Below are 20,799 nucleotides of genomic sequence, written 5' to 3'. Positions count from 1 at the left end.
AGCTGAAGGGTGGAAAATCTGCAGGCATGTGATATCCCTGCTGAGCTGCTAAAGGCTGGGGATGAATCTATTGGTAAAGGAGGACTGTAGTGACTACTGTGGCATCACACTTTAACCAAATTCTTCTGAAACGGATATGTGACCACCTACTAGGGCACCAGAAACTGGAGCAGTCTGGATTCACCCCTGGCAAGTCCATAATACACCGTATCCCTAGCACTTCAAGGCATTGTCATTGATGCAAGACTGTGTCCTTGCACCAACACTTTTCAACACCTGCATGGACTGGATAATGGGCAGAGCTACTATCCAAAGTCAATGTGAAGTAAAACGGGCCAATATCGAGGTCACAGACCTTGACTTTGCAGATGATGTTGCTATCCTATCTGAGTCTCTGAGCAAAATAATAGATGTAGGTAAGGAGAAAAAGAATTTGAAAGAGTAGGCAATTCTCTATAGTTGCCAAAGAGAGGAAGATGGTCGCTTGTTGGGTGAAAGTAATTTTGACGGTTCTTATATTTTTTATTCTCTTTTTTGTGTGTTTATTTGAGTGGAAAATATTTTTTCATCACTCCATGTAGACATGATATTTAAATCCAAAATTACAGATGAACAGTGTGGAGGTTGTGAAAGCCTACGTTACCAGAATCAGTGACGTTAATCCTTTGTTAAATGCTGTAGCCCAAGAAAATTTCCAATCTGCTCTTCTGGAAGCAAAGAGAGTTGATGAACGACTAAGTCAGGTGAGTGCGAAGGTTTGGTTTCTTTGAATTTTTAAAATGTAAGTGATATGGAAAATATACAGATTAATTTGAAATTTTATTTACTGTTGCAGTTTTGAGATAAATGTCTTGATGCTTAGATAAGTTTTACAAACTTAAGTGCTTATTCATTTCTAATAGTTTGACTCCAGAGATACTTATTTCATGTTATTAAAGTGTTCTTATAGGCTTTCCATTTATTTCTTTTAGGGTTTTAAGGATGGAAGCCTTACTAAGGAATATCTCAAAGAAAATCAGCCATTTTTAGGAGTACCCTTTACTGTCAAGGAAACAGTTGCAGCAGCAGGTAATGGCTGTACTTGATGTTAATCATTTGGTAAAGTCATATATATATATATATATATATATATATATATATATATATATATATATATATATTACAAATATAAAATATAAGATTTTAAATTATTTTTTAAATTGTAATTATACTTGCCATTAGAGGTCATTGGACTTTTAAAAATTATGCATTGAGAAAAAACATGTGAATAATTTAGAAAATAGAAACATTATATATATATATATATATATATATATATATATATATATATAATGTATGAATGGTAAAATGTTCTTTTGTGTTGATACTATGGATAGATAGAGAGAGAGAGAGAGAGAGAGAGAGAGAGAGAGAGAGAGAGAGAGAGAGAGAGAGAGAGAGAGAGAGAGAGAGAGAGAGAGAGAGAGAGAGAGAGAGAGAGAGAGAGAGAGAGAGAGAGAATGTTGTACATATATGTAATTATTTTAATCTTGCATCAAATTTCTTTCTTCATCATTTAGGACTACCAAATTCAGGAGGACTGGTAGTTCGGAACAGTATTAGAGCTCCAACTGATGCAGATATTGTGAGGAAAATGAAGAGAGCTGGTAAGAAATGTATTGTGAAAGGAAGTTTTTATGTGAAAGTAAAAGATACAAGTGCAAGCTTAATCCAGATAGACTACAAGATGTTGCATTAAGTTGTTCTGTTTTGATACTCAAATTAATGTAGTAGTAAAAGGAACTCTTTTTTTTTTTTTTTTAATTGAAATAAAAAAAGTGTAAGCTTCTTCCAGACAAACTATAACAAGATGCAGTAAATTATTGTGTTATGATAACCAAGCAGTTATCATTAAAGGAGTTATAGTATATATATATAGTAGTAGTATTGTGATGACAATGATAGATATTCCCAGGTTTGGGTCTCCTGTCCTTAACACCACTGAGAGTCAGTTTAAATATCTTATGTATGGTAATGAAGGATTAATTTTGTTTTATCAAGCTCTTCCATCATCCCAGTATACATCACACCTGCTCTAGCCTGACTTCATATAATTTTGTATAATTCTTTCAGCCTTTTTTCACCAGGGTTTCTTTTTCTATCTACTAAGTTTTGCTCATGTTATCAGGTGCCATACTGGTGGGAAATACTAATGTATCAGAACTTGGAATGTGGTGGGAAAGTGATAACCATGTATACGGACGAACAAATAATCCGTACGACACCAGACGTACCCCAGGGGGATCTTCTGGTGGTGAGGTATTTACTCATGTATTTGATTTAGTTGTTTCTTTGTTTTTATATAGAATTTACACAGGCACACATGCATCCCCACACCCACAAGAGAGAGAGGGAGAGAGTGTAAGTGAGAGTGTGAGAGAAAGTGATTGTGAGAGTGAGAGAGAGAGAAAGTGAGTCTAAGAGACAGAAAGAAATAGAGTAAGAGAGAGAAAGAGAGTGAGGAGAAGGAAAGAGAAAGAGTGTGAGAGAGAGAGAAAGAGGAGAAAATGAGAAAATGTGAAAGTATACTAGTCAGAGTGAGAGTAAGAAATAGATAGTGAATGAATTGAGAGGGAGGGATTAGTTGATACAAATATATGGCCCTTTTTTGTCTTTCTAAACAGTTTGACTAATTAACCAGTTTCTTGTGCAGCCATGTGCAGTGTGATATAACTTACTGTTTTCAAAGTTATATTTTTTGACTTAACTGATTTAGATATATCACAATTTTATAACTTTAAGAAACAATATAGTCTGTCTATCATTATATCTGTACTACAACAATTTATTATAATTTCCAAAAATATTTATGTATTCAAGTATATGTATTGACTGCTTAAAACCTCTTTTTTATTAGGCTGCCTTAATGTGTGCTTGTGGGACACCTATCAGCCTGGGTACAGACACAGGAGGGTCCATCCGCATTCCAGCATACTTTTGTGGACTTTTTGGTCACAAACCTTCCAGTGGTAAAGTCAGTTGCTTATTTAAATATAGAGTATAATATTATGGTTTATGTTAAATTACTTTTTATTTTTATGTAGGTGGACTTCAACTTGTAATGTTATAAGTTAGTTTTAAATAAGAGTCCAGCTAAACAGACAGAAATCAAAAGAAAAATAGACCGAGACAAAATACAGTAAAGCAATAGATGGATGTTTATTATTTACATCATTTTGTAATGTTAACTTTTTATTTATTTTCTTTTTATTTCGGTAGGTGTCACATCAGTAAAAGGGTGTAACATTCACCTGGATATTGCGTGGAGTGAAATGCAAAGTGCAGGACCCATTACAAGACATGCTAAGGATCTTGCACCAATTCTTGCTGTGTTAGTTGGTGATAAAGCTGACAAGCTTTCTCTTGATAAGCGTGTAGGTTTAATATTATTGAGACCTGTTCTGTTATAGAACATAGTACATGTATATTGTACATAATAGCACTTTTGTTTAAAATAGCATGGTATGATAAGCCTATTTCTAATTACTACATTTGCTACATCATAACAAGAGGATCACTGATTTTGCAGAGTCAAAAGTTTAGAGTTTAACTTGCATTACAGCAACATGAAATTAACAAATTAATTATTCAACAGGTTGATCCTGGGACGCTTCAGATCTTTACCATGGAAAATGATTGTGATGGCATCTTGACTTCCAATATGAGTTCCAGCCTAGTTGCTGCTCAGAGAGCTGTAGCTCATCATTTCCGACATACATATGATATCACAGTTCGAAAGGTTGGTCATAACATGGTGCTAGTTGTTTCCTGGTGTTTACAGATTGCCTTAATGAATAGTTGATCATTTTACAATTTGTAAAAAGTAAAAAAAAAAAAAATAATAATACAGTAATAATAATAATAAATATAAAAAATAGTAAAGTGTGCTTGTTACAAAAAAGTTCTTATACATTTGACTTCCATAATTCTCTCATAACATCATTGAAATGGACTTCTCCATTCTGATCATATTGCCCAGGTGATAATCCCAGGAATGAAAAAGTCTTATCAGATATGGCAAGAAAAACTAAGAGAGGAGTACAAGGAAGGAACTCCCATTTTTCAACAAATGGCTGATAACAAGGTAAGGAAAGTCTTTGAACAATTCATTGCAAAATAAAGTGAAATAAAATAGTGTTCTTTACTTATATATTATTTTTATGCAATCTTTTTTTTTTTTTTTTTTAAATTTGCTGTTGACAGATTTTCATGATGTAGGAGACAATTGTTTTATTTATTACTCCCTTTGACTATAGGGAGAAATTAATGTTTGGACTGAGATAACCAGACTCATTCTATGTCGTGCACACCACACCATACCTCTGCTAGCCCAAGCAGCAATGGAGAAATTTGCAGGTGAGGTGAAATTTTTAAGAGACCAGAAGAAAGTGCTTCAAGGAAAAGAAGACACTCAGAGAGTTCCTGCACAGCTTCAAGGGGAGACCATGTGGAAGAGACTCCAGATGCGAGTGCAGGTTGTATTTTCAGTTTCAAATATTTTGTGTGTCTTTTTTTGTGAAAGCTCTTTTTACCATAAGAAAGAATGTAGATGTATTACTTAATAAATATATATATTTTATTAAAAAAAGAAAAAGAAAAAAAAGAATGCTCTACCTTAGACATTCTATATCAACGTTCATTTAAATACTCGAAAACAGGAGAAATGAAAACCACCTAAGCATCAGTGTGAAAACATGTATATTTTTTCAGTCATGAGGTGAATCAATACATCTTTATCAACATTTTCTATTACATTAAAGCGTCTATTGGGGGATAATGGAGTGCTGCTGTATCCAAGCCATCCAACTCTAGCACCTTATCACAACGAACCACTCTTCCGACCCTTGAACTTCACCTACACTGCAATTTTCAATGCACTAGGATTCCCTGTTACTCAGGTACCTCTGGGACTTGCTCCAAACGGTCTTCCACTTGGTATACAGGTCAGTTTTTCTTTTCCTTACATTAGTATACAAAGTATCAATATAACATTATAGGGCTTCCTTTCTGCATTCAGTATTTTTTTTTTTTTTATCATCATCAGTCAAATGATGGTCAGTCCTGTATTTCCTTCAAGAAACATTTATGGTGTTATCAATTTCATGATGGTGAATGAAGCTCTTAACTTCATTTTTCCTGAACTCCCAATGCAGATATTAGGCAGTAAAAAAGAAAGAAAAGAAAAGAAAAAATACATTTGTTTAATTCACCAGTATCATCTTTGTCCTCCTCAGGTGGTGGGAGGACTCTACCAAGACCATGTGACCATAGCTGTAGCTGCAGACTTGGAAAAGGCCTTTGGTGGATGGATCTGCCCTTCGAAGATTTTATAAACAATTTTGTCCTTGTTTTGAACTCAGCATTTATTAAATTTGAACAATCACTAATTTTGACTTGCATTTACAAAAACCTAAATAAATCTTTAAAAAACACCAGTTTCTGTTATACCACGAAGAAGAAGAAAAAAAATTCCAAATGTAGTTTATTATTGTCTTGCTTTCAAGTAAAGTACAGAAATATATATTATTGCTATAATGGGGATCTGTAAGCTTTATTGATTAAAAACAACTCAGTGCCGAGAGAGTTATAAAACCGCTCTCTCTCTCTCGCGCACACACAAACATCTTGTGCAGAAAATTGTTTGTGGCTGAAGGAACAGGTTTTTAAGTTTTTGGTGATTATAGTGTGACTTATGTTTGCATTAACTGCTTTTTGTTAGAACAGCCTTGCTATTATTCCATGTTTTAAATATGCTGAGCATAATTTTCATCCTGCAATTCTTTTAGTAGAATTGTAAAGCACAATATATATATAATTTTTTTAGCTATGATTTATTAAATTATTTACATACTTAGAAATATCCTGAGGCTCGGAATCATGTAAATATCTGTATCTTGTGACACTTTCACTTTAGCCAGTTGTCAATTCTTTCTTTTTCTGGGATGACTGACCAATTTGGAGACTTTTCATTTTCATTGAGCCAATGGAAATCATCAATCTTGTCCCAGTAATTGGTTTTCAAATCCAGGCCACTCTTGCAGTAATGCTCTTTCAACTCTGGGTAGTTGATAGTGTAGGGTGCAAACTGGATGTTGTGGCAATTTTCTATGATTGCTGCACCAGTGACATGGAGGTAGAACTGGGTATTTTTTGTATCATGGATACGCAGCTGCTGGCAGGCTATCATGAATTTACAGTTAATACAATCCTTGATGAAGGCAGACCTTGATGTTGGGCCAACAATGACTGTGCAATTTCTGAGTGAGGCTACTTGCAGGGTACTTGGATTTCCTAAGGCTATAACCTTACAGTTATCAAGGTTATGGATGTTCAGCTGTCGGTTGTCAAGCTCCTCCGCTGATTTCATCAGAGTTTGGTTTGACTGGTCTTTAAAACCAAAGAATTGTTTTTCTATGATTTCATCCAAAGTATTTTTCTCCTTGGAACATCCATCCACACCGTCATCTTTCTTTAACTCCTTGGCCTTTGTGCTCTTCTCTCCACCTGTCTTTTTCTTACCAAAGCCAAATTTCTTCTTTGGTTGCAGTTCATCAATCTTGGCATGAACTAGATTATTTAAGGTCTTAATATGCTCCTGAGCCTTCTTGACCTGGAAGGAAGCCAAAAACATGGATGATTCATTCAAGAACTCCTGCATCTGCTGCACATCCTTCACCAACTCGTCAAAATAATCTAGCAACTGAGCCTTCTTTATGTTTCCTGCATCATCAATTTTCCTCTCAATGTCATCCTTCATGTTCTGGAAGGTTTCCTGGAAATAGTCAGCATTTTCTGACATAGCAGCTTGGCCTTGCTTCTCCTGCCGCCGCACTTCTGCCCGCTGTGCTATTTCCTCTGTTCTCTTTTTCATTCTTTCCAGGATCTGGGCCTGGGTGTCAGAATCCACCGATGCATTCATGGTGCTAAGTTTGAATATTCTTGTATCCCCTAAAATGCCTTAAAACCACTACTCCAAGCAGCTACTATAATACTCTTGTTTTATCCCAAAAATATATACATTACATAAATTAACTACACATAATAAACTCAAGAAGACTTTGTAGGTACAGGCAGATTCTTCTGGGCTTCTTTTTCTAGCTGTTCACGAAGTTTTCTGGAAGCTGTGGCTGGGTCGTCACCCTCTGCTACATTCTTGAGTACAGTCATAAACTGTGCAGTGCGTTGTTTAGCAGCGTTGTGATAGTCTTCCTGGTATCTCTCTGGTAACTCCTGATATTGAGAAAATACAATGAAGTAAAGTTTAATATTCCGACTGAAGGATAAGCCCAATTAAATGATTCCCAAACACAGAGTGACATAAATAATACTAAAATCAGTGAAGAAAGATGATAAAAGTTAAAACTATAAACAAGAAAAAAAAGAAGAAAAAAAAAAGGGGGGGGGGGGGGATTTTTGCATTTCTTTAGAATTGTGTTATTATTCAACACTCCACACCATCCACTTTTTAAGTTAGATTCTAATCTACTTCTTACAAAACCATAACATCTTCTAAAACATCTGAACTATAACATGAAGTACCTGTGTATAGGTACACGTTTGTGTGTGTGTATAATGTATGTATATATGTTTGTGTATGTAGATATAGACGTATGTATATGTATATATATGAATGTCTGTATATACATACATGTATATATACAGATACATATATACTTACACATACACATAAATACATATATACACATGTACGTATATATGCATACCTATACATACATCTATATATTGACTTATGTATTTGTATATACATGTACGTACATACGTACATGTATACATGTACGTACATACGTACATGTATACAAGTACGTACATACGTACATGTATACAAGTACGTACATACGTACATGTATACAAGTACGTACATACGTACATGTATACAAGTACGTACATACGTACATGTATACAAGTACGTACATACGTACATGTATACAAGTACGTACATACGTACATGTATACATGTACGTACATACGTACATGTATACATGTACGTACATAAGTACATGTACGTACATAAGTACATGTACGTACATAAGTACATGTACGTACATAAGTACATGTACGTACATAAGTACATGTACGTACATAAGTACATGTACGTACATAAGTACATGTACGTACATAAGTACATGTACGTACATAAGTACATGTACGTACATAAGTACATGTACGTACATAAATACATGTACGTACATAAATACATGTACGTACATAAATACATGTACATACATAAATACATGTACATACATAAATACATGTATGTATATATATATATATATATATATATATACATGTGTATGTATATATCTTACATATATATACACACATTTATACATGTACATATATGTATGTATATATATACACATTTGTATATATACACATGTTTATATGTATATGTGTATGTATATGTGTATGTATATGTGTATGTCTTATGTATATGGCCCACCAGCATGTGGACAGGCCCTGGGTCCGTACCAACTCCTGTCCCTCAGCCATCCTGGGCTTAATTGTCAGCTCGGGGGAGCTGGGCCTTGCCAGCCCTCCTCCCCCAAGATAACTCACCGGCAGCATCTATAATAAAAGGATATGCAGGGGGGAGCTGTCAATCCCACCCAGCAAGCGAGGCAGGCTGTTGGTCCCATTGGAAGGGTAAATGTTAGAGCACAGGATGGGAGCAAGAGTTACTTGTCCTGCCTGCACCCTAGAAGGTGCCAACCCAGTATGAGGGAGGCCTGTGGGGCAAAGCCCAAGTGAACCTCACAGGTGGATGTTGGGCCCCACATCCTGATGACCCCTTTTATTTGGGGCAGCATCGGCGGGGGTGGTAGAGGTGGCATCCACCCAAAGCGAATGCCCAAGGTTTAACCTCGGGGTAGGCGCTTGGAACATCCAGTCCTTGCAGAAGGATAAGCGGTTACCTCTGCTATTGAGGGAATTGGAGTAGTTGGGAGTTGAAGTGGTACCCTCTCTGAAGTGAGAAGATCTGGTAGTGGCACAATCAAAATTGGTGGGTACACCTACTACTGGTCAGGCCATGGCAATAGTCATCACCTCCAGGGAGTAGCCATGGCCATCTCCAGCCAACTTAAACCCTCGGTAGTTGAGGTAACACTGGTTGACTAGCATATTATGGCACAGAGACTGAAGCATGCTTTTGGCTTCTGGCCTCTTACTGCTGTGTACACTCCTACTGATGTTGGAAACTCAATGTGAAAGAAGCGTTCTATGACAAACTCACATCCATGGCAGACAATTGCCCCCAGCAAGACATTAGCATTGTTCTGGGTGACTTCAATGCAGTATCTGGCTGTGATCGAGTTGGCCATGAGATGTCTGTCGGCCCTATAGCTGATCCCAGCAGCAAGAACAGCCTCCTTCAAGCACGAAACACTCAAAGCAGTGCTGGAGACCAAAGTCATACACCGAGGGCAAGGCAGAATTTCATCTCTCTGGAGACAATGAAGACCACTGAAGCGTATAGCATGGCTCAGCTGAATGGCAATCAGGACTTGCACTGCTCTTTGGTGAGAGGGCTTAGACACTGCTGAGAATGGAAAAGGAACAGTTCATCAGGAATCTTGCTGAGGAGGTTGAAGGCCATTTCTTGGTAAATGAACTTTGCCCTGCCAATCAAGCCCTGAGAAAACTGAACTAAGCCCTCCTCACAGATGACAGCAGTCCACTCAGTGGATGGACAGATTAGCTCAGATCATGTTGGGGTTTGTGAACACTGCTCAGTATACCATTAATTCAGAGGTGAGTTAGGGCTGTGTCCTTGCACCAACACTTTTCAACAACTGCATGACCAAGATAATGGGCAAAGCTACTATCCAAAGTCAGTGTGGAGCAAGACTGGGCAATATCAAGGTCTTAGACCTTGACTTTGCCGATGATGTAGCTATCCTATCTGAGTCTGGAATCACTGGTGGCGGCTCTTGATGCATTTAGCAATGAGGTGAAGCCTTTGGGCCTAGAGGTTTCCTGGACCAAGACCAAGATTCAGGACTTAGGGGGCCTAGGAAAACCCATTCAGTTGAATGTTGATGCCTTTTGTAACAAGTATCTTTGCCGGATCATGGGGTTCAGTTGCCAGGAACCATGTGTTCAACCAATGGCTACACCATGAGACTGGCATGGGACTTGTTAATCCAGGATCGCCAGCTCAGGCTATATGGGCCCCTAGCTTGTTTCCCTGTGGATGACCCTGCCCATCATATTGTCTCTGCAAGACGATCCTGGGTGGAAGAGGCCTGTGGGACAACCTAGGAGGCCATGGCTTGGGCAGCTCGACCAGATCTGTCGTGAGGAGTTAGAGATGGGCAAAGGGCCTGCCTGGAGACTCGCCATAAGGGACCCTCTTGGTTGGTGATGATGATGATGATGATGATACAAATATACAAGTTCCTCCAACTTTAAAATTCAGTCTTGGTGATACCAAGTACCTATCACAAATGCATTGGCCGCATTTAATTCAATGCCGCTGGGAAAATGCTGTGCTTTTTTTTTTTTTTTTTTTTTTTTTGTGAAATGTCTCTGCACTTAGATGGCTCTCCTAGTGCTTAGCTACAAAGGATTGGTATACCTTGGGACTGTACCTGTTTCACCTTTCCTTGAAGTGGTGGAAAAAAACTTTATTTTTTTTTTTTACTAATGCTATGAATATCAATGGTGTCGTTATTAATATAGACATTATAATTACTATAATGTTATAGACTTTAGTAACAGCAATATAAGATAATGAAGGAAAAGGGAGAGACAGGCAGTACTCTTAATTGGCTCATTGGTGACTTAGTAAAAGAGTAGCCATCTATATGTAAAAACAAAGTAAAATCACAGTGAGCATGACATGTACGTACATACCATGCCCAACGGATTTAGTTAACAAATTGGAACAACAGAAAACAGTCACTTCATATACATTCTACTTGGGTTATCATAATTGGCAATAAACTTTTGGATGGTCAAGATTCACTGTATTTATAATAACTAAAACAGAGGCCCAAGTCTGTAATTGTGCCAACTATGTATATGCACTTTCGTAAATATTATTTTTGGCCCACTATGACACAGTAAAAATAAATCACTTGTTTGTAAGAATAATGTGATTCTAAGTTTTGAATAAGAAAAGTATTAATAAAAGTACTTCTTAGAAACACACAATAATATTTAAATTCAGGTTTACACTCAGTATTAAAAAGATATGTCACTTGCATACTAATTCTTGCAAGCAAGTAAAATACAACCTTTGACATTTACACTTACCAATATGGAAAAAGGAAAATCACAGTTAGTAAGAAAAAAAAAAAAAAGAAGACATGCACAGTAATTCAAATTGGGCTTGCAATTAAATCTATAATATCTACAACACCAAAACTGTGGGCAGCATCCTAAAAATTAAAATAATAATAACAGCTAAATAACCTGACCTTGCGCAGTGCCTCAGGGTCACGTTCAACAAGCTTCATGAGAAAATACCCCGCCATGGTGAATCCACTAAGGTAGATCAAAACCTTCGTTGTTGCCATGGTTACCAGTTCTGCAATCGTACCCAAGACAGCATATTTAAAATCATCTCTTGTGAATTTATTTTTTTGTTTTCTTTTTTTTCCTGGTAATAATAATTTTGGACAAAGAAAGGAACAAAAATTTACACAATCTTTCTTTTAGTCAACAATGCTTATAAATATCTATCTTTGACTTTTCTAAGCTTCTCTTTATTCAGTTGTCTTTATTAACATAAATATTCAACTGACAATAAATTGTACAGAATTATATTGCTGCTTGAATATGACAACAGAGTGCATTTATTCTACTACAAGTGTCTTCCCATCTATCAACAGGACAGAGAAAAGGTGAAACATTGCAAAAAAAAAAAAAAAACTGGTGTTCAACATGAATACCAGTTTGAGTGTAAAAATTTTGATGTGAGCATACTGCACATGCATAGAATGTGTAAATACCATGTGCACTGTGCATGTACAGTTTTCCTATATATGTTGAAAGATGACTTAAATATAAGTATACTTCTATTCAGATAAATCTGTATATTCATTCTACTAGGACACCATATAAAGAATTTTAAAAATATGTCTAAAAATAGCCTTAACTTCTACAGAGTATGTCTTTGTATATATGCTATTGAAATTAGAAAAAAAATATAAAAATGCATAAATGCTTCACCAATACCATTCAACATTCTAAAAAATAATAATAAATAAATAAATAAATAAATAAATAAATAAATAAATAAATAAATAAATAAATAAATAAATAAATAAATAAAATAAAATATAATACTTCTAAGGAAAGTCATCAAGCTAAATTTTCACCAAAACCTATTGCAAATTATGGTAACACTAAATGCCTACATTCGCCCACATTAAAATATTGACACCAGTCTATACTCTTTACAAGTATCTAAACTACTAAGAGGAAGGAGACATCATTAATTTTAATGCCCTGAAGTGTAATAGAATACAAATATGAAAACTGTAGTTGTATGTGATGTGAGTGATAAAGGCAATAGAATTCATTTCTGGTCCTTGAAAAGACCATTGTTATTTATTTACTCCCTGGTGAATCAACTTAAACAATGCTGCTGGGAACGTGTAACGTTCATTGTTGTTTTGTTTTGTCAAATGGCCTCCACATACATGCCATCCTGGCAACAGTGAGTTAAAACTTTTATCTCCCAAGGAAGATGGTTTATAGAAGAAACTATGACATAATACCTCAACACTATAACTCTCAGTAGGTACACCACAGGCTTAATTGTTAAACGAAATATAAGTAATCTCATTTTCATAGTAGTTCAAAGGATCCTCATCATCTTTAACATATGGTTAATGTTTACATGGTTTATTGGTCACTGGAAATTATCATATTCATTACTGCTTACACCTTACCCTCTGCTATGACACCTAATTGATTCTACAAGCTATAGTGGAAATGGTAGTGGAACTTAAGACTAAATGAGAACACTTCTTGCTGGTTCTCACCTTTAGTAATATTACAATAATGGAGAGTATAAAATAATAAAATATATGCCAATTTAGAGTGCAAATCAACAAAATGCTGAATCTACCAAGAACATAAACTAACAAAATAAATTTTAGGTTGAATGAAAGAGGTTAACAGGTTCATCTAATGGCCACCAAAGGGGTTGCTAGTTGCACCTCCCTTCTAACAACTTTCATCCTCAAGATTATCCACAGAGGCATGAGAGTCAAATCTTTCCTTTCTGTCTATCAGCCATCATTCACATTACAACAAATAGTAATCTGCTGCCCATAACGCTCAAACCTTCCAGTCCTGTCACTAACTTGTACTCCTTGTTCAATAGTAATAACTTGAACATCAACCAATCATGGGCTAACAAGTCTATAATTGCACTTGGGATAATGCCAAATGCACAGCCTACATTATATTAGCATAAGGGTGTTAACTTTTCAGGTGTGTGTGATAGCGGTGATTTGCAATAGCCAAGGGCCTCATAGCAAAGGGTTGAGTGTACTTGGTTTATTAGTCATTGAGAATGATTTTTCTTTTTTCTTTTTTACTCTTTTTGTGATGTTAGTGAGTAAAGTTTAGGGTACAAAGCTGAAGAAGTAATACCTTTCATGCAATTCTGTACTGAGAGATATTTATTAGAACTGAGCATTGTGTATTGCGCAATAACTGTCAAAAACAAAAGAGCTGCAGTATTAACATGACTGGCTTCAAGGAATTGATGAAGGCAATGAAACAGTAGTTTCTATTTGGGACACATCTTGTTTGCACTTGATCAAAGGATCAAGTGCAAAATAGGCAAGCAAAGATGTGAATCTGTTCATACATTTAGCTGTGTTCATTTTAATTCAGAGAGAAATAAGCAGAAAATTAAATGGTGTGAAAAATTGCTGACTTGGTACTGGTTATCACATACACAATATAATGAAGTCTTAACATTACTTACCTCATTTATCTCAACTTAGTCTATAACCATCTTTCACAAGTTTTCCTCTAACCCTGACAGACATGCCCTTTTACAACCTGACACATCAGTGCACAAAAAATCATATCTATCTACTCTACTTCAACTTTCAAAAAAAAAAAAAAAAAAAAGTTTTATTTTTAGAATCTACATTATAGGACTCAAAAACATTATGCCATCATGTGGGAATACTAGAACAATTTGTCCTGCCTCCTAAACAGTGCCAAGTGTGCCTAAACAGATTCTTTAGAGATAACAAAAGGCAATTTTTTTTTCCTATTTCAAAACTTCATAATTCTGTTTACATAAATGACAGTGAAGCACAAACTGTTCCACTTTAACTGTGAATCCTGAGGCCTGGCAATTCGAGTTAATGCATAACAGTAATAGTTAAAAACAAGTCTGCATTTATAACCAAAACTCAGTCTAAACTACTCTTTTATTGATGAAGAGTATACATATTTTGGTGGAACATCATACAGATACATACATACATACATACACACACACACACACATAATATATATATATATATATATATATATATATAAATATATATATACACACATATATATAAATGTGTATGTGTATAAATAAATATATATAAATATATATATATATAAATATACAAAAAGACTAAAGTATGAATGTATATATAAATATATATATCTACATATAAACATATGTATGTATACAAATGTATACACAATATATATATTTATACATATAAATATTTGTATATACATATATGCATGTATACACACAAACACATTTATATTTATATACTTGTATATGTACACAATATATAAGTATGTATGTATACACAACATATATACACACATTTATATATATATATATATATATATATATATATATATATATATATATATATATAAATATATACATATAAATATATATATATATGTATTTGTACACAATAAATATACATACATGTATCTATACATTTATATGTATATATATAAATACATATGTATATAGATCCATATATATTTATATATACATAAATATACATATACATATATGCATAAATATACACAATATATACATACAATACATATATATATATATATATATATATATATATATACATACAATATATATACATATATACATAAAAAATATACATATACATATACTTACAAATATATATATATATATATATATATATATTTACAATATGTACATGTATACATTTAAATTATATACATATATACACTTACAATATATATATATATATATATATATATATATATATATATATTTACAATATATAAATATATATACACATGTATGTATACAAAATGGCTAAAAAAGCAATATGAAAAATTACAAAGTTTGATTTGAATTCTTACCCAGACATAGTCAATACAGTTTGTTATATGCCATAATTCTTACCTTGTGCAGCTTCAATGCTTTGTAAGTCCCTCTCTTACTTCTTGCCAGTAAGGTCGTCTTGCCTCTCCGAAACGGCGGGGTACTGGTGACTCCAAATAATATTGTCAATCTTTCGTGTCTGGTCACTCTTGTTCATGTACTCCCCAAGTGTGTAGAAAGCTGGAAAAACAACAGATTACCATTCTCATCTGCTTAAATCACGGCAATATCCAAAGTTTCTGCCACAGGAAATATCTATAACCTCATTAGCTTAAAAACTTCCCCAAGAAACATGTTAATGTTACTTCTTAAGTGCCTGATGAGAAATTTATTCTACATATCATGAGGTCCTTTGATTATAAAAGCAAACTCATGCAATTTATTAGTACATCTATTTCTTAACCCAAATGGATCCAGATGCTTCACTGCCATCACATAGCCCTAAATACAAGCATTAGGCATATTTGATCAACTAATCTAATGGGGCTTGTATGCCAGGCACACATGAACACTCGAGTGTAGTGACAAGACTCCATGCTTCTCATTTGCAATGTTTGCTCTGTTTGCATAAGCATTTTAAACTTTTTTTTGACATTTTTCAATGTCCATATTTGTCATTTGAATTCCTTCATACAGATGATAATAGACTGGAATAGAATCCTGAATAGTGTCCTCCATGGAGCTGGCACTCTTAAAATCATGGCTCATGGACAGTACATCCCACACTTGTTTATTAATGTAACAATGCAAAAATCCCTTCCTACACACCAAATGAGTCTAATAACCCTCCAAGAGGTCAGTACCCTCGTGGTGAGTCTTTCCTGTCACCCTACCCTTTAGCCGAAATGTGTCACCCTGGCCCATCTCCAAAATATTCCCATGAAGGGATATTCATGGCCTTCAAGACAAATTTCTTCATGATATGATGATCATGTAATCCAGATCACATGGGTAAATAAAGAAAAATTTACTAAAGTTTTGTAGCAAAAAAATATGTAACGAAGAGTCTACTACTTACATTCAAGTGCGAAGTTGTAATTATTCTTCATATAATATCTAAAATCTGAAAGAAGAAATATAATTCTTAGAGATATGATATTTAGATTTTCACTATGATTCATATATCAAACTTTTTAATTCATTTCTAATAAGTTATCATAGACTACCAAAACTACATAACAGCAAATTTAGTCTCTCCAAAGTAAACTCAATTGCTTAATAATAATAATAATAATAATAATAATAATAATAATAATAATAATAATAATAATAATAATAATAATAAAAGACACTGTTGTTCTCTTGATATTACAAGATCCTCCACATACACAGGATTAACTTGTACTTTCATGTATCCCTTCACTTACTAATTTGTTTATACTAATATTCAAAATCTTTAAAAATTTAATTAATGAACTTAAAAATTAAATGCAAAACAGCAGTAAACACCCCCTTTTCCCTCCTACTCACTGTATATTTAAATATTACATGTACTACTTGTGTGTGTGTGTGTGTGGGGGGGGGGGGTGCATGTGGCTGTAAGTATGAATGTGCATACACGTATGCGTGTCTACTCATGTATGTGCAGGTCTGCATGTGTGTGTATGTAAGCATGTGAGGATGCATGTGCAAAATCAAACTTACCTCTATCTGTATTCATACGATGGTAAATAAAGTAACTCGCTCCAAATGCCCCTACTTCAGCAATGAAAATAGCAGTAGCTCCTTTCTTGACCAAGTTTAATAATTGACTTTTGGGCTGTTTTCTCATCATAAAATTTCCTGAAACTAGAGACAAATTCATTGGCAATTATGCATAAAAAAACAGTTAACCAAATAGCAATACTTCATTGCTACAAACTTTAGAGTACAGATATCATTCTATGACATCCTGTAAAAGAATAAGCTTGTTCTGTATTTCACCTAACAAATCATTTCCCAAAACTTTATTTGTGGCTCTGTAAGTTCTAGGTCATGAAGGAACCAATAACAAGTACTAACTATCTCACCTGTTTACTCTTTTTCTTGATTATGAGATGCATTAGTAAAAAAAAAAAAAAAAATTCTCCCAACAACTCAAGGAAAGGTGAATCAGATGAGGTCATGTGGTCTACTAATTGACTCCTTGGTAGCTTAACATTTCTGTAGCCATCTATGTGTAGAGATATTGAAAAAAAAAACACCTTTTGCCAGTAGCAGTGGGTTAGAAATCCCTCATGAATTAAAGAGAAAAATCAACGGACATCACTGGGGATGCACAAGACTGACTGAAAACTAGATTCATCATTTCCAAGTTTTGCTTATCTATATTACACGTTTGTCTAAAAACTGGGTAACTATTTTAGCTTCACAGAGCCAACCAATCATGCAATTATTCTTTTTTCTTTCAATTATCAATGCTGTAATATGTATGAATCTCTTGTTATTTTTTATTGCAAATTATATAATGAAAATATTGGTAATGTTGGTATAGGTAAAGTTCTGACTAGCCGTCTTTAAACCGGAAAAAAATATATGCATGTGATAGAGCAAATAAATCTAAGAAACTTATCTTCTATGAACTTCCGTCGCAAATCAGAAATAACGAAGTTATTGGACACGCAAGTGTCACAGAGCCCCGAATGAAAAACTATCTCAATATTTTAAAAATCGCCATCCGATATCCTTTCCTACTTTATGTAAACAAAACAATGATACCGTTTTATTTTGGTTCATTTATTGTAATACTTTCATTTCGTAACTAGAAAAATTCCGCATAAACTTACATGAAGGTGATTTTCTTTCTACATTAAAATGTCTGACAATACACGAGTAATACCATCATAAAATCGAGTATTTACAGTAATTATGACATTTCTTACTCTGCGCAAATCGATGTGTCTGGTCCATATTACGGGCAAGAGGGAACTGAAGAATTGCGCGCGATTTTCAAAATCAACAACGTTACCGCATGAACAGCGCACGAAACCTTTTGAAACTTTTATTATATACCACATGCGCGTGACATTTGTCACGAGAGCCAATAGCATTACAGGAAATGCTATAAACCAATCACATGCCATCATTTGCGCCACACGTATGTATAGTGGGCAAGGAGAGCAAATATACCAATCTCTGCTCAAAATGGATCTCAGGTGTGTAGGTTGTGACCCACATTATTATAGAGTTATATCTGATTATTTTGAAAAAAATGATAACGCTATAGAGTTCCTGAGGGCACACGGTGTTTTGCCAAGAGCGGTAAGTTGCCCGCATTGCGATTTACCTTGCAAATATCGTGAAGATCGACATATGTGGTATTGTGGCAGATGGAAAAAAATAGCAAAGACAAAACGGCGTAAAAGTTGCGTTTTCTCGACCAGCGATTACAATGGCACGTTTCTGCAGGGGACACATCTCGAACCTTTTAAAGTAATTTTATTTGTGAATCATTGGCTACAAAAACATTGGGATCACGCACAAATTATTAAATGTATTGGCATTTCTAAGCCAACTAGCGTAGATTGGAGGAGTTTTTGTTCTGAAGTAACCGAATATTGGTTACAAAATCAAAATTCAATAGGAGGTGCTGGTGTAATAGTTGAGATCGACGAGACGCTGCTCGTGCGCCGTAAGTATAATAGGGGCAGACAGTTGAGCCAGGTGTGGGTCTTTGGGGGTATTGAGCGTGTAAGTAAAAAGAAATTCGTTGTGCCATTAGTTGGCACTGACCGCAGTGCAGACACGCTCATACCCCTTATTAAGAAATATATCAAACCAGACAGTGTGATATACAGTGATGGATGGGCTGCTTACCGGAACCTACAACATCATGGTTACAAACATCTGAGTATTAATCATTCTGAGAATTTTGTAGACCCAGACGACCCACAAATACACACACAAAACGTAGAAAGGTTATGGAGGGACCTAAAGGAATGGGTCAAGCGGCCAGGTATTAGGGCCGCTTACATCAACCAATACCTGGCCCGCTATTTATTTATAAAATCAAATCAAACATCTCTGATCCATTCCTTCTTTCTACAAGCGGCAGAGCTGTATCCGCCGCAAGGCGGAAAAGAGAGAAAGATCGACTCGCCTGCCCCAGTCCCTCTAGACCTTTCATCTTCAGAGAGCGAGTGAAATCCGGTAAGAGTTCACACTTACCTGATTGCTTGTATGCATATAGTCCAAACAAAAACGTAATACAAAACAAATACCATTTTTTCGCGCACCTAAAGACAAATTTCTTCTGAAATAGCGATAATAAATTAATAATGTGTGAAACAGATAAACAAGGACACCATGTATAACGACCAATTATTGACAACTTAGCGATTATGCGGTGTTACAGACTGAGAAATTCTAGCCAATGAAAACTTCAGGCAATGACGTCAGAGTTTTCTGACCAATCAAAAACAGTTTTTCGGAAAGCCCTGCCCTCGCCCATTGAAAACGTTCAGTGTGTATCTGTCCGGTGGCCAAGGAAGTGTAGGTGTGAAAAAAAAAAAAAATATAGAAGCCGGCAGAAATGTTTACAAATTGCGAAATACACGTATAACTGGAAATACACGTATAACTGGAAATATTGCTACGCCGAGGACGTGTTATTGTAAAGCTTAATAACGGAGACGGGACGATATAAGGTTAGTAAAATTTAAGTAACGTTTAACGAGAACCGGCGAAATCTACATAGTTATTGCACGAAGTACATTTCAAGTAATAAGCCAATTAATGTAATAAAAATGCATACTTTTAATAGGATAATAATACATGCATTATTAATACAAATTATTTACGATTTGGCTATTGCAACCGACCGCAGTGGGTGTCGTGGCCGCGCGCGACGAAATCAGGCTAAAGCTTTCATAATTCCGCGGGACGAGCAATAAGGCTTGGCTGCGAGGCCTGAAGCCTCGCCACGGCCTCCGAAGTATTTTCGGCTCAGGCAAAGGTCAATAAATTCCATCTTACATTTTAAGACCAGTATAAGTATTGAACGGTTACCATATTTGACGACAATCATCACTAAAGTTTGCAAGGTGTGTTACAAAAATGTGTAAGTTTTTTGTTTGAGAATAAAATTCACGGAGACTGCGTGTGCCGTTGCGGCACGGTCTCCGTGCGCGACACGTAACTGTCAGTAGCGCTTTTTTTTGTTTCTTTGCTTTGTATTTATTATCGCAGTCAATCAAAATACCGTTGTTATTTGAGGAACTATTAATGAAGCTTGTGTATGAATTTGAAACGGTCATCTGGAAACTTTCGAAACGCATTTTCATATTAAAAAGTTGATTGTGCCAAAACATGGTTTGATTCATTTGTATTGTCCGTCAATCAGGCAAAAAATAATCCTGGATTTAACCGCCGAATTGTATACCGTAATTGCATACGTGAAA

General features: G+C 35.1%; 2 protein-coding genes across 7 annotated transcripts in view; one reads left to right on the top strand and one right to left on the bottom strand.

Annotated features, from left to right (window-relative positions):
• Positions 1-587: 587 nt before the first annotated feature.
• Positions 588-5,471, top strand: LOC125036345 (fatty-acid amide hydrolase 2-B-like). The gene is made up of 11 exons (XM_047628904.1): positions 588-743; positions 972-1,068; positions 1,560-1,646; positions 2,168-2,298; positions 2,897-3,008; positions 3,259-3,413; positions 3,635-3,778; positions 4,019-4,123; positions 4,296-4,514; positions 4,800-4,982; positions 5,274-5,471. The coding sequence occupies exons 1-11, from the start codon at positions 609-611 to the stop codon at positions 5,370-5,372; spliced, it is 1,467 nt and encodes a 488-aa protein (XP_047484860.1). The 5' UTR covers positions 588-608; the 3' UTR covers positions 5,373-5,471.
• LOC125036346 (tubulin-specific chaperone C-like) overlaps positions 5,076-20,799 on the bottom strand; it is a 17,148-nt gene continuing 1,424 nt past the window's right edge. For 3 of the 6 annotated variants that reach the window (XM_047628905.1, XM_047628908.1, XM_047628907.1), the window contains exons 2-6: positions 17,066-17,209; positions 16,440-16,484; positions 15,443-15,601; positions 11,481-11,590; positions 5,076-7,269 (exon numbers count right to left, since the gene is read on the bottom strand). In XM_047628905.1, the coding sequence (XP_047484861.1) occupies positions 5,945-6,958 (1,014 nt within the window). In that variant the 5' untranslated portion in view covers positions 6,959-7,269; positions 11,481-11,590; positions 15,443-15,601; positions 16,440-16,484; positions 17,066-17,209 and the 3' untranslated portion in view covers positions 5,076-5,944. The remainder of the gene's footprint in view (positions 7,270-11,480; positions 11,591-15,442; positions 15,602-16,439; positions 16,485-17,065; positions 17,210-20,799) is intronic. The other 3 variants (XM_047628906.1, XM_047628909.1, XM_047628911.1) reach the window with 3 other exon arrangements.

The sequence above is a fragment of the Penaeus chinensis genome, chromosome 21 (assembly GCF_019202785.1).
Source record: "Penaeus chinensis breed Huanghai No. 1 chromosome 21, ASM1920278v2, whole genome shotgun sequence".
Classification (NCBI taxonomy): Eukaryota; Metazoa; Arthropoda; class Malacostraca; order Decapoda; family Penaeidae; genus Penaeus; species Penaeus chinensis.
This window is presented reverse-complemented; position numbering and strand designations above follow the sequence as displayed.